This window comes from Doryrhamphus excisus, linkage group LG19, assembly GCF_037039965.1.
Source record: "Doryrhamphus excisus strain RoL-2023G ecotype Guam linkage group LG19, RoL_Dexc_Guam_v1.1, whole genome shotgun sequence".
NCBI classification, from domain to species: domain Eukaryota; kingdom Metazoa; phylum Chordata; class Actinopteri; order Syngnathiformes; family Syngnathidae; genus Doryrhamphus; species Doryrhamphus excisus.
The window spans coordinates 14,853,084-14,868,081 of NC_136375.1; the positions used below are offsets into that span (position 1 = coordinate 14,853,084).

Genomic DNA, 14,998 nt, shown 5'->3' on the forward strand with positions numbered 1-14,998 from the left:
AAGTATATGAAATGTTTCTTTCATGACATGTATATGCATATTTAGATTGCAATTCTACAAACAAAAGCAATGAATAAAAGATAATCAAACGTAAACGTTGCTTCCTCACCTGCTTTGTTGTCAATGACGTCATAATCTTTGTCCCAATGCCTTATGAACGTTGACCTTTGAACCACTCAGGTGCTGAAGCGAGCGGCTCAGGTTACAGACGTTTGTTTTTATATCCTAGTTAGACATTTCACATCTCTACATGGCTAATCTACATAAACATATTCCTACTCTTAAACCATACGCAGTACCAGTGGGACATTACCGCCCCCAAGAGGAGGACAGTGGAAATATCACATTCCTTTCGACAATAACGTTCATTGATCGTTGAACGCTGAAAGCAGCGACTTTCAAGGAGTGACATAATCGTATCTAATAGAATAGTTGAGCTTTTAGATGCTTACCACGTTAAGCCTTTTTTCAGCCTTGAAATGATGAATTTACTACCAACCCATCTCATCAACATTTATTTCAAAAGATAGTCACGTTTCGATACACGTCGAGAAACAGGTTTTGCAGTGAGCGTTTAATGACAATCAGCTGCTGAAATGGACAAAATCATGACAAATCTTGTTCTAACATGGAGGGGGGGGGGGGGGGGGTTGGGTGAGGGCAGTGAATGCAGCACGAGGTGCACAGAGGGAGCCTGTCCTAATCGATTGGGCGGCGCCAACACCAAACAGCCAGGAAGTAACCGGACCGGGGTCACGGGTACGGACCCGGCCGATCAGCTTTTGATGCCATAATGATGGACTTGTGAATTTGGAAGCTTTGAGGACACAAAAAACATCTGAACTTTAATTCAGCAAAACATTTAAACTAAGGATTAGAAAAATAAAAAGATTAAAAGAACGGGCGTGACAGGAAGCTCCAGCAGAGTGTCAGATGACCACGTGGCGGAGCAAGAGAGAGAGAGAGAGACAGAGGTAGAGAGAGAGAGAGAGAGAGAGAGAGAGAGAGGCATTCCATCTCAGTGTTTGCTCTCGGCGGAGGCTGAGCGGGAACGGGAGCGAGAGCGGGACTGGTTGTTCTGCACGGGGGCTGGCGAACGGGAGTGAGATCGGGAGCGGGAGCGGGATTTGGACCTGGAGCGGGATTTGGACCTGGACTTGGAGCGCGACGGAGACCTGTCGCCTGCCTTGCCCCCGCCCGACGACGCCTTCTTCTCCGGGGTACGACTGGGCGTCCGGGAACGGCTGCGGCTCCGGGAGCGGTTCCGGCTCCGGGAGCGGCTGCGGGAGTAGCTGCGGGAACGGGAGCGGGAGCGAGACCTGCTCCTGCTGCGGCTGTCGGGAGAAGATTAACGGGGTCCAATCAGTTGACTTGCGATTGCTCCGTTAGCTTGGCAGACGGAAAGGTACGTTCAGAAAAGTGGGAAATGTGAGACCTCAGACGGGGGGAAAGTGGCTTGTGAGAAGTTAAGAAGCATCTACGTCCATTTCAAGACTAGAACATCATCAAGGATGACCGAGACTCACCCTCTGCTGTCCTCAAAGATCTTGATCTTGCGTCCGTTTAGCTCGGTTCCATCCAGCTTGGAGATGGCGTTCTTCATATCGCTTCGGGAAGCAAATTCGACAACCCTGCCGCCAAAAGGCAGAGGAGGTCAGACAGACGCCCCCCAGAAACAATAAAAACCCAAAACTGGAAGATGGGAGTGCTCACCCTTCGTTTTTGGTGGGTCTGTGAGCATCAACAAAGGTCACCTCACCTGCTTTTCTCATCAGGTCTTTCAGGTCCTGCATGAAAGCATTAGTTAGAACAATAGCACAGCCACACGCCGCTCAGGTGCCGCTTTTTTTTTTTTTTTTAACTTCACACACCTGGAAGGAGAGAACTGAGCAGACAGCAAGCACGCTAGTGTAGTGATGACTAAGTAAGCGTTAAAGTGCTCATGACACCAAAACATGGCAATCTTATTTTCTCTGTGGAAAAATGGCACAGAAAGGCGTATTTCCTATGTTAGAGGTGCGCTTGAAAACCGACTTTCTGGATCTGGAGCAGTGTGCCCAAGTCACGTCACGCCCAGGACGCCCCCTTCGCTGTTGTAAATGCATCCATGTTGTGCTGGAGCTTTGTCGAATTTCTGTGTCTTATACATACATTTTTAGATATTACGCTTCAGCGTTGAGTGACAGGCTTTTGCTCAAACACGGGAGCAGAAGTGTGTTCACCTTTCCAAAAGACCCAATCCGACGCAAAAATGGGACAGGTGAATAATACAGTATTTCGTAGTTTATCTTTGACTGCGGTACAAAAAAAAAATGTTTGAAGTGAATTTTTGTTAGTGTTTATGGAGTCTTGAGCACTTTAAAGTGGTAGCAAACTAACAGACTTGATGTTTTATGAACAAGCTACATTCCCTGTGCCCCTTTCCACTGCATGGTACCCTCTCAGCCACACACATCATTTGATTGACGGTTCCATTGATAAGATCAATTAAAAGGGTCAGACATGATTTATCAACTTTGCTTAAATATATATTGTACATATTCTCTTCTACGTTGTCAGATTTTTCAAAGCCGAGGGTAAATTAGCAAAAATTATAATTGATGGCACCACCCGAAGACCAACTAGCTCTCTCAATGCCAAAATGTAGCGTTGCTGCTGGATGTTTACGGTATCCCAGTCTCACTGTAAGTTTCTTCCAAAAGACGTATTCCGCCAGTACACGAGAGAGACTAAAAGAATAACGACCACCATGTCAAGATGGCCCAAGAGTTTATCTTTTAAACACTACTCCACGACAACAAGGCTCCAAAAGCATTATACATGTACTATTAACGTCTTTTGACAACTATATGTCTACTGTGGGTGGCAGCCAACATGGCCGCCATTCATTCTCATAAACCAGAAGCTGGTTTAAAAGAATTGAAGGACAGGCAACACCGTAGTCATTTACACTTACCATTCTGCTTTTCAAAGGCGACCAATCATCTCCATGTCCTAAGGCTCAAGTCCGTGCTCTGCAAGTTCTCCATTTATTCCTCAAATATTTCTTCCTCCTTCAAAACTATTGACACTTGGCTGAAATCTTGGCTATGGTGACTGTAAACATCTGGACGGGAAGAGCTAGCTTGTCATGGCTGGTGCCATGAACTATAAATGTATTTTTTAATTACAAACGATAAGCAAAGATGGTGAATCTTGTCAGGGACTTAAAACTCGAGTCGAGCCAAGATGGTACCTTGCAGTGCAAAAAATGCTCTAATGCGCATGTAAATGTAGAAAAGTGTCATTTCCTCTGAGGCTCTGAAGAAGAGTGACAGGCCTAGGCTGTGATGTGCATCTGCGTGTGTCATCCCTACGTGTCCTGTGCACCCCCTTAAGCAGCCCACCCGCTCCAAAACACATGAGTTGTAATTGCTACTTACCGTGTCCATTACCAGGAAGACATTAGCATAGCGCCACGTGTCCAAATAGCAAATGGGAACCAACGCAGTGTTAAGAAGCCCTCGAGAAACGACCTCGGCCTTGACCCGGCATCCGGCCTCCACAAGTAAGGGACCACCAGAGAGCAAGTAGGAGGAGGGGTGTGCGCCCAACTCAACACCCCGCCCCAGCTCCGTCAGCAACAGAAAAAGACCCAAAGGGGATGTGGGGGGGAGAGTGCGAGGGCCCGCCAGATTTGAGAGGGCGTTACAGCAGTCGGGGATGCCAGCCCACAGAACCTCCAGACCGGCTACGGACCTCCTAAGGCTACCGTATCCTGCGCTAGACCACTTTCGCCCGCTACCAGGGCCCAGCCAAGACTTTAGACCGGCGGCAACTGCGTGTAAGGAGAGGCACCAAATGGACACTATTCAGAAAACAACCAGGAGAGGGCGCTGCACACTTGTGACCCCTCCATGGAGGGTGTGCATTCGCTTCTTGACACAAGGAAAGCATACAGTGCTTGAGTTAAGATGATCCACCCACAGCAGTTACACATGTGGGTAGGTGGCCATTTAGCTAATGAGACCCATATTGACATGGGTCCATCAATAAATACTGATTATTTCAATTTACACACTTTACCATGTCTAACAATGGAGTGCTTTATTTAACAGGCTAGAAAGGCTGAGGTGTCCTACCTGCCAGCTGATGCGGGAAGACAGGTTCTCAACAATCAGCCTGTGGTCCGTGCGCACAGGGGGCCCGTACCTACTCAAAAAAAAAAAAAAAAAAAAACACAAAACAAAACAAAAAGTAATCTACCAGATGTATCAGGACATAAAGAGTGATGTCTCACGACCCATCTAGTGGAGCCGCATTTTCCTACCTGGAACCACTGCTGCGAGATTGACGATAGCCGCTAAAGCGGCCCATCCCAGAGCTGCCGCCGCCCCCGCCGCCTCCTCCTCCTCCGCCTCCCCGTCCTCTCCTGGAGCGAGCGTGTTCGATGGTAACTCTGCACCCAAGAGTCCATGTGAGCGCCAGATAAAATTAAACAGCAATAACAGAGAAATATTTTGTGCAGAAAAATGAAAGGGTGCAAGGATGTTGAGGGACTGCCTCGGCTGACACGTCTCTTGTGTGGAAGTTGGTAACAGTGCCTCTGGATTGGCAGACCACCCTGGTCTGCCAATCCAGTGGTTCTCTTAAGTCGGACCTCGGCTACAGGAAGTGTAATGTGGTTTTGGTTCTGTTGGCGGAACACTGGACCAGCTCTAAAGGGTACACAAGAGTTTGTCCTAGCTGTCTACATGTGCTTTGCGGACATAGAAAAGGCATTGGACCGTGTCCCTCGCGATGTCCTGTGGGGGTGTTCCGGGAGTACGGGATGGGTGTGCCATTGGGTCCTTGTAGAACCGGAGCAGGAGCTTATTGTCAGTAAGTGATGCATTTCTCATGACTTCAACAAACATCTTTTCTTTCATGTCAGCTAAATGCTACTAAAATGACTTTCCCCCTCAAGTTCAAGGCTTGTAAAATTTAAACTTTTTCGTGTGAAATCAAATTTTTAACTTTTGAATTTAGACTTTATCCTTATCCAGCTGTTTTTCTCCCAATCTGTCCTTATTTATTTACCCAGTGCCCTGGGTTGCACCTACAAATTCTATCCATAACAGAAATGAACAGAAAGGGTCCAACTCTCACTGGAAACCAATCTGACTTATTGCTGGCAATGACACCGGTCACACAGGGAACAAACAGCCTGAATTAAGTGATAACCCATACTCCCAGAGTACTCCCCACAGGATTCCCAAAGGAACATGGTGGAATGCCTTCTCCAAGTCCACAAAACACATGCGGACGGGTTGGGTTAACTCCCATTCACCCTCAAGGACTGAGACTGTAGAGCTGATCCACAGTTCCACAACCAGGACAAAAAAACCTAGCTGCTCCTCCTGTATCCGAGATTAATCTGGTGGATCCTCCTCTCCAGAACCCCCGAATAGACCTTACCAGGAGGACTGGGGAGTGTGATCATCATAGTTGAAACACACCACCACCCTGGCCGCTGATTTTTCCATTTTTGCTGCACCCCCGGTCTTGTGTGTGTATATCTCACCTCTCGCTGCACAACTCTTTGCCATTCAACTCATACACGGCGTCATCTGCATCCCTGTGGTCATCAAACTCCTGAAAGATTAAAAAAAACAATAATATTTGAGGTGAGATGCTAAAAATCCTCAGACAGGCACAAATAGTCTAACCACACTGACCACAAAACCAAATCCGTTCTTCAAGTTGATTTCACGGATCCGTCCAAAGCCCTTGAAAAACTTCTCCACATCCCTCTCTCTGGCGTGGGGGCTCAGGCGGCCGATGAAAACCCGACTGCCGCTCATTGTCTGCTGGGACCAGATGTGACAGAATTAGGGGACACATACACACACGATGACCACTGAGCTACAATGAAAAACCTGCCAGCAAACAAGAGTTAAATAGTCATTAGATTTAAGTTAATGATAAACTGGAGAAAGTATACAATTTCAAGCGGAAGTATTGTTTCACTAGGTGTACTTAACTACTTTTCCAGTATTGCATTCAGAGTGGAAATGAGTCAATTTGAAGACACATCTGGATAGACCGGTTTGACTGTTATTAACACTACAATGTTCGACTTTTCATTCATCTTGATTTTTGCTGCCCAATGCAGCACATGTTTAATGGCAACTTAAACACTTCACCAGGCTTGCTTCCCAATATCAAAGTGAGCTGTGATTTCATTTGACTGGACGATTACAATAGAAAGCATTCAAAGGGGCCTACTACTAAAACTAGCATTAGCTCATCCTTAACCCCGACGACATGACGGCGATTTCAGAATGTTCAAGTAAAAAACAAGCACATGCCGGACACGATGTGTATTAACAATTCCGGAACAATAATCATGTGGAGATACTAGCAAATCAAACAACTTGACTTTCTCATTTAGGACTGCATGTCGCGCCTAGCTTACCACGATGCCGACTTTCATTAGCCGCAGTAAGCTAGCAGTGCTACACGTAAAACTACGCTATTTCAGTAAAATTCCGATTCAAGTTCACCAATATAGGGTTATTCGGGGTACTAAGACACATATCAGTAGGTTACTTACCTTGGTCTACCCTAGTTGAGTTCGGGGCAAGAGTCGATTCGATTGTTGCGTCTTGCTGCTAACCTCAGCGTCGACCGACTGATTCAAAATGGCGACCATGAGCTAAAAGTATCCGGTAGGGGACGCGCTTTGGCAGCAGGTTGCCAGATAGGATGTCCTCCTTGACGACTTTGTCTTCGAAAACTATCGGATGTTCGTCACCGTTGCTCCCCTCTCGATTTCAGGAATTGTAACAATTGAACATTTTTTGAAAAGTTCAATATAAAAGTGGTTTACTGTATGTAAACGATTAGAGCCTAAAGGAACGTTTCAAAGCGGATACGCATGTACGGGCGGATACGTGCCAGAGTCTGGCAACGTCTGTTTGAACACAAGCCTACTTACTACTTGTTGTAAAGTTGTAACTGAACACTGTATTAGTACTTGTCTCTTTATTCCAGTACTAGGTCATCATTTGGGTAGGAAAGGGAAATACAAGACGACAAAGGACGCTAGAAAAAATACTTGTCTCAGTGTACTTTGTAGAAAGTGACATAATGGCCATTATGAAACATACTGGACAAAGTGTCTGCTGAAAAGACGATAAATCAACTTTTAAGTTCCTTCCCGAGAAAGAGTCCTTGCAGGGATGGACCTAACATAAATAAAAAAAACACCATTAAACAAATAATCATTGATAAAAGATTGTCTAAGCCAAACAAAACGTGAAATGAAGCAAGCAGTGTGTAAACATTGGCCGTTCACGCCTGCAACCAAGTGGATTTGGTTTGAAAGGGAGAGGAAATGCAAGCATTGGTCAGTCTATCTGTCAATCATGAAAGCAGCACCACTGATTGGTTGTGACGTCACTCAGTGTGAATCTACAGCAGGGGTGTCCAAAGTGCGGCCAAATATCATTTATCAAGGAAACTTGTAATTTAATAGAGTAATAATTCAAGAATAAAGTCAAAATATTACGAAACAAACATTGTCATCTCACAAGTTTCCATTTTTCAAGAATCACATGGTAATATTATGAGGAAAAAATAACATAATTTTAGTAGCATTCAGTATATGTTATTGTTTGTATTCTTTGGTTGGCTGCACGGCGGACGAGTGGTTAGCGCGCAGGCCACACAGCTAGGAGATCCTAGTTCTACTCTTGGCCATTTCAGTGTGGAGTTGGCATGTTCTCCCCGTGCATGCGTGGGTTTTCTCCGGGTACTCCGGTTTCCTCCCACATTCCAAAAACATGCTAGCTTCATTGGCGACTCCAAATTGTCCATAGGTATGAATGTGAGTGTGAATGGTTGTTTGTCTATACGTGCCCTGTGATTGGCTGACCCCGCCTCTCGCCCGAAGACAGCTGGGATAGGCTCCAGCACCCAGTACCCAGCAAGTGGAAAATTTAAGAGGAAGATTTTGCCCCAAAAAGCGGAAGTAGTTGAATAAACATTTTTTTTTTAACTGGCAGAAATTAAAAAACCAAACAAAAAAACAAACAAGCTGTGATTTTCAAAATATAAAGTCAAAATATGAATGGAAAAAAGTCATATTCTAACAACAAAAAAAAGGAGGAAAAATAATCTCAGTCTAGTGGCATATAAATTAAATATTTAATACAAATATTAATTTTATAATAATATCATAATATCATGAGAAACAAAACTGTCACTTTTGGGAAATGGTTGCAAAAAAGTTACAGGATACGACAAAGACAAAAGACAATTTACCAAAACAAAATGGAAGTCGTTGAAAAATACAGAAGAAAACCTTGGCAGAAATGAAAAAGACACCTGTCATTTTATGAGAATAAAGTCAAAATATTAATAGAAAAAGGTAGTATGTCAACGAGACAAAACATTTGGATTTGCCAAGAATAAAACTGTAATATTATGAGGAAAAAATTATGTAATTTTTGTAGCACAAAGTTAAAATATTCAATCAAAAAGTATGTATTTTTTCAAGTCACAATATTAAGAGAGGCTGCACGGCGGTCGAGTGGTTAGACCTCACAGCTAGTAGACCTGAGTTCAATCCCATCCTCGGCCATCTCTGAGTGGAGTTTGCATGTTCTCCCCGTGCATGCGTGTGGTTTTCCTCCCCTATTCCAAAAACATGCTAGGTTAATTGCCCACTCCAAATTGTCCATTGGTATGAATGTGAGTGTGAATGGTTGTTTGCCCGAAGACAGCTGGGATAGGCTCCAGCACCCCCGCGACCCTTGTGAGGATAAGCGGTAGAAAATGAATGAATATTAAGAGAAAGAAAAAAAAAATGTTTCTTGACATATAGATATCCCATTTTAGACAAATTTTGGACACCCCTGGTGTGTCGTTGGTATCTTCCAGTATATTCCAGGATGTGGTGGAGCAACACTGCTTGGACACAAATACATTCACAACAATAACAACAACAACAAGATTTGGAATAAAACATGGGATAATGCACTTAGTTTGTATGTCTTGTAAATCGATAAGTTAAATTGTTGCAAAAAACGCAAAAAAACGAGAACAAGATAGTTCTTAAGTTTGTCAATCAACATGAAAAACCCACCAGAGTGTTTTTTGTTGTAAAAAAAAGTAATCAAATGTGATATTGAATTCAAGATGTGATAACTAAATAACGATCCCCGGAATGCAACCTAAACCTGGATCACATGTAGGGGGACGGTCCGGCCCTGGTAGGAGCTGCTAAAAATGTGCATCCATCTTGAGGGAACAAGGTAGCGAGCACGTGCGCACGCCGGTCCTGTGGTCCAGCCGTCAACCCGCCCGGCTGGGTCCTCGCTCGCTCACACCCGGGTGTGGCGACAGCCGCGGGAGGAGCCCGAGGCGGTGCCGGACGGCGAGGAAGGACGGCTGTCTTCGTCGCTGGAATGGCGGTGGCGGTCCTTGTGGAGGCCCAGGCTGATGTGGCTCTGCAGGGCGGCCGGGGTGAGCCACTCCTTGGGCAGGCAGCTCTGCAGGAAGGGGACGCAGGAGCTGAAGTAGGCCAGCCTGTTGACCCAGCGAGGGATCTCACGTCCGCACAGCAGCTGTACAGACAAGACATAATAATAATAATAATAATAAATACGTATGAAATAAACAATGTCATCATACTATCAGAAACAAACAAAACAAAATGGCCTTTTTTTGGAAAATTAGCTTGCAGAAAAAAAATAACGACATTACGGGAATAAAGTTAAAATATGTCATAATTACCAGAAGAAAATAATCTGAAATAGTTGACAAATCATACAAGAAAAAGTTGCCACGTCATGTCCTAATATTATCAGGAACATTTTTTATTTATTTTATTTCTATTTTAGTAGCATAAAGTCTGAATATTAAAGGAAAAATATGCATTTTTACAAGAATATACTTGTAATATTTGGAGAAAAAATACTGTAATTTTAATAGCATGAAGTTCAAAGTCATTATTATGTATATTATATTATTATATATATATTATATATATTATTATTGTCATTTTTTAAAATTTAAGTTGGGGGAAAAAGTCCTAATATTAGGAAAAATATAGAATATAGTAGAATATATAAAATAATATTAAGACTGTACTTAATACTTAACCTTAATACTGTAATTTTAATAGCATGAAGTTCAAAGTCATTATTATATATATTATAATATTATATATATATATATATATATATATATAATATATATTATTATTGTCCTTTTTGAAAAAATTGGGGGAAAAGTGCTAATATTATGAAAAATATATAATATAAAAAATATAAAATAATATTAAGAAAATTGTTGCAGATTATTTTGTAAGAAATATGGGGCAAATATGAAAAAAAAAACAATGAAGCATGAACGAGCATGGAGTCAAAATATTAAGATTAAAAAAAAAAAGCACCCCCCCATGTCATTTTAGTAGCACGGAGGTGAACTAGAGATATGAGACACAAAACTAAATCATTTTTTGGAAAGTTAGATTGAGGTATAAGTTGTAATATTATGGGAATATGACCATAATATTATGTATGATGTTGCTATGAATAATGAATGAATGTTTTTTCGCCTATACAAGACACCCCCAAGACGGCGTGCCTGGTCGCCTGTGGTGTGACGGTGATGAGGTGCATGCTGGCCTTTTGTGCCACTGACCTCAGACAGCGCGGAGGAGAAGTGGTTGCAGTTTTTGTGCATGAGGTGGTAGGCGTCGCCCTTGAAGTCCTTGCCGAGCTCCTGCATGATCTTATCCACGTCCTCCTCTGTGAAGTCAGTGGTGCCCAAAACAATGGCCTCCCTGTTTACGATCAATCAATCAATCAATGAACACGACTCAGCGCTAACGCTAACACAGCGCCTACTTGAATTTGAAGGTCTCTCCCAGCTCGGCGGCGTTCCCCGGGCTGATGTGAAAGATGCCGCTGAAGGGGTAAGGATGGCCGCCGTATGCAAATTCTACAACAAACCATGATGATTATTCATAAAGATAGCATTTACAGCCCGGAATCATCACACAATAACCAGCACAGAAAGCTTTCTAGATCTTCCAGTCTGTTTTAATACAGTTTTAATGCAGTCAAGACTGTTTAGTCTGTAACTGTTTCTGCTGTTAGTAAACAGCATGATTTTAGTTTTACTTAAGTTCAAGGACCATTGTTTATATTGGTTCTATATCATGTTAATGTTCAACTAATACATATTTAATGTTTGTGTTTATTTTCTCTTTGCGTATTGTAAAAATCCGAAAAAATTATGAATGAGATACATTATACATACATGGTGTAGTAAATATGAGATGTCAAATACTAAACACAGTTAAAAATGGCGCTCTCACCTCGGCCGTAAATCTGGATGCCTGAGTGGAAGACGCCAATTCCCAGATTGGACGTGTAGTCGTTGATCCAGTACTGCGTGAGAAGGGGACATCGTCAAGGGTTTAGAGCAGGGGTGGGCAAACTACGGCCCGGGGGCCACATCCGGCCCGCCAAGTGTTTGAATACGGCCCGCCCAATCTTTCCAAAGTATTTCATTTAAACTCAACATACAACCTGGCATCATGGCCTGAGCCAACCTTTTGATGGTTTTATCAATTTCGTTTTTTGACATGGTCTGTTGTTTACAAAGTGCTCCTGAAAAAAGGGACACAAGCACATAATAATAATAATAATAACTATTATTATTATTAGATTATTATAATAATTATTAGAACTATTAGGATTATTATAATTATCATATTAATGCTAATTATATTAATTATATATAATATTATTGTTATATTTGCATATTTTACATAATAATAATATAATAATTATTATTTTAATTTTATAGTAATTATTATAATATTTTATTATTTTTAAAATATTTAAATATAAATATAAAATAATAAATAATAATAGCAGATTGCATGACAATTTTACAGATACAATAATACCAGGTGGACTGTTAGTACTACTAACAATTCCATTGATAAGATATCTGGGAATAATGGGAGCATTCATAGTTGTTAGCATGTTAGCATGCAGGCCACACAGTCAGGAGATGGGAAGACATGGGTTGGAATCTCCACTCGGGCATCTCTGTGTGGAGTTTGCATGTTCTCTCCGTGCTCTGCTACCCCCCATTATAAAAACATGCTAGGCTAATTGGCGACTCCAAATTGTCCATAGGTATGAATGTGAGTGTGAATGGTTGTTTGTCTATATGTGCCCTGTGATTGGCTGGCCACCAGTCCAGAGTGTACCCCAAAATTGAGCTGGGATAAGCTCCAGCATACCCCCACCCTAGTCAGGATAAGAGGTATAGAAAACAGATAACGGATGGATGGATGGATGGGTAAGCATTCATGATAATAATTCATAATAATAATGATAGTAGTATCATTATTATTATGTATTAGGACAGAGAATAGTAGCATGCATGTCAAGCATCTTAGTTTTCCATTAGCATGTGTTTCCGTGTTTCCTGCAGTGTCATTGATTTCACCTTGAACAACATCCTTCATCCTCCTGCAGGCTCATCTTTCAATTTACTGCAAGATAATCACTTTCTACCACAAAAGTCCACAGTAGTCTGCCTCACACTGCAACCTCGCTGTCTTTACAGAGAGTCCAAGGAACACAAACAGCAAATGTTGTGTAGGAAACTACTCCACTCAGTCCACGAGTCAGTCCAAGGAAAGCGAACGGGAAGTGTCATGTAGGAAAGTACTACAGTCAGTCCAAGGAAAACTGGGAATGTTGTGTAGGAAACTACTCCACTCAGTCCACGAGTCAGTCCAAGGAAAGCAAACGGGAAGTGTCATGTAGGAAAGTACTACAGTCAGTCCAAGGAAAACTGGGAATGTTGTGTAGGAAACTACTACAGTCAGTCTAAGGAAAGCACACAGGAACTGTACTGTAGGAGTGAGACCAGTACTAGATGAGTGTAGGAAAGTACTAGAGTGTGTCCAGGAAAGTACTAGATGAGTGTCGGAAAGTACTAGATGAGTGTAGGGAAGTACTAGATTAGTGTAGGAAAGTACTAGATGAGTGTAGGGAAGTACTAGATTAGTGTAGGAAAGTACTAGATTAGTGTAGGACAGTACTAGAGTGAGTCCAGGAAAGTACGTAATGAGTCAAGGAAAGTACTAGATTAGTGTAGGACAGTACTAGAGTGAGTCCAGGAAAGTACGTAATGAGTGAAGGAAAGTACTATAGTGAGTCCAGGAAAGTACTGGATAAGTGTTGGGAAATACTAGAGTGAGTCTTGGAAAGTATTAGATGAGTCCAGGAAAATACTAAATGAGTGTAGGGAAGTACTAGAGTGAGTCCAGGAAAGTACGAGAGTAAGTCCAGGAAAGTACTACATGAGTGTAGGAAAATGAGTGTAGGGAAGTACTAGAGTGAGTCCAGGAAAGTACTACATGAGTGTAGGAAAATGAGTGTAGGGAAGTACTAGAGTGAGTCCAGGAAAGTACTAGAGTGAGTCCAGGAAAGTACGAGAGTGAGTCCAGGAAAGTACGAGAGTGAGTCCAGGAAAGTACTAGAGTGAGTCCAGGAAAGTACTAAATGAGTGTCGGAAAGTACCAGATAAGTGTCGGAAAGTACTAGATGAGTGTCGGAAAGTACTACTAGTCCAGGAAACTACTAGAGTGAGTCCAGGAAAGTATTAGATGAGTCCAGGAAAATACTAGATGAGTGTCGGGAAGTACTAGAGTGAGTCCAGGAAAGTACTAGCTGAGTGTCGGAAAACACTACATGATTGTAGAAAAGTACTAGATGAGTGTAAGGAAGTACTAGTACTAGTCCAGGAAACTACTAGAGTGAGTCCAGGAAAGTACTAGATGAGTGTAGGGAAGTACTAGAGTGAGTCCAGGAAAGTACTAGAGTGAGTCCAGGAAAGTACTAGAGTGAGTCCAGGAAAGTACTAGATGAGTGTCGGAAAGTACTATATGAGTGTCGGAAAGTACTAGATGAGTGTCGGAAAGTACTACATGATTGTAGAAAAGTACTAGATGAGTGTAAGGAAGTACTAGTACTTGTCCAGGAAAGTACTAGAGTGAGTCCAGGAAAGTACTACAGTGAGTGTAGAAAAGTACTAGAGTAAGTCCAGGAAAGTACTACATGAGTGTAGGAAAGTACTAGAGCGAGTCCAGGAAAGTACTAAACGAGTGTCCAAGGTAAAGTGTAAGTTCTCACCATGTCATACACGTTGAGGACCACAGGTTCGTTGGCCATGGTTCCACAGCTGCTGGGTTGGATGTCAGTTCCCCCCACGCCCTCCTCGGAGCGGACTATGCACGCGCACGCGCACACCGACTGCTGGTCCACGACATGGCATCCACGCAGGATAAAGAAGACATCCTTAAGATCAATGCATGTAGAGAATGTCAAATATCCACGCGGCGTGGAAGAAGCCCCCCAAAAAAGAGCGAAGATCTAAAGTAGTCGAAGGCCTACAGGTGTGTCAAAGCAAAGCAGAAGTCCTCCTGATGACGTCACGGACGCCACGGTGAAGCCGTGTACACCAAATGGATGATTTGTGACGATGGCGGTGAGGTTCTCGCCTCACTGGAAGCATCTTGGGCCGGCGTGGCAGCATCTCCGGCTCATGGTCATCACCCAGCATCCTTCCGCCATGTCCACCACCCCAGCGCCTCCTACGTGTGTTTGAAGGAGGTCCCAAAGCTTGCTGGTTCGTTGTGGTTGGGGGACTGCAGCTCCGCCGCCTCTTCTTCTGGATGCCCGATGACGTCATACCGACCGCCTCCAGCGGATGACAGGGAGGACGTTAGCCTATTTCTGGATCGATTATACTTGCATCGCATTTTATCACTTTTTAAACAAACTATCAACGCCGAACATATTCAATTTCGAGCAATGCCTTGTCAAGATTGTACGACTCTTGTTGTGAAGCTACACGACACACTTCCGGTTATAGCTCTCCTCCACAGAGAGAAAATCGCTTGGAAATGTATCATTTCATTTCCATCCTAATCATTGGA

At 42.9% G+C, this 14,998-nt stretch overlaps 2 protein-coding genes across 3 annotated transcripts; both read right to left on the bottom strand.

The window, feature by feature from the left end:
- Positions 1-501: 501 nt before the first annotated feature.
- Positions 502-6,736, bottom strand: srsf5a (serine and arginine rich splicing factor 5a). 2 transcript variants are annotated; one of them, XM_058057143.2, is made up of 8 exons: positions 6,575-6,736; positions 5,697-5,828; positions 5,543-5,613; positions 4,310-4,438; positions 4,122-4,191; positions 1,714-1,787; positions 1,527-1,631; positions 502-1,334 (listed from the first exon to the last, which is right to left on the bottom strand). In XM_058057143.2, the coding sequence occupies exons 2-8, from the start codon at positions 5,820-5,822 to the stop codon at positions 1,019-1,021; spliced, it is 891 nt and encodes a 296-aa protein (XP_057913126.1). In that variant the 5' UTR covers positions 5,823-5,828; positions 6,575-6,736; the 3' UTR covers positions 502-1,018. The 2 variants fall into 2 exon arrangements, with proteins under 2 accessions (XP_057913126.1, XP_057913124.1); XM_058057141.2 differs by having other exon boundaries at positions 5,697-5,825; positions 6,575-6,734.
- A 1,212-nt stretch (positions 6,737-7,948) lies between these two features.
- LOC131107154 (deubiquitinase DESI2) lies at positions 7,949-14,915 on the bottom strand. The gene is made up of 5 exons (XM_058056898.2): positions 14,193-14,915; positions 11,351-11,423; positions 10,878-10,971; positions 10,672-10,813; positions 7,949-9,590 (listed from the first exon to the last, which is right to left on the bottom strand). Exons 1-5 carry the CDS (start codon positions 14,229-14,231, stop codon positions 9,348-9,350), a joined length of 591 nt encoding a protein of 196 aa, XP_057912881.2. The 5' UTR covers positions 14,232-14,915; the 3' UTR covers positions 7,949-9,347.
- Positions 14,916-14,998: the final 83 nt, after the last annotated feature.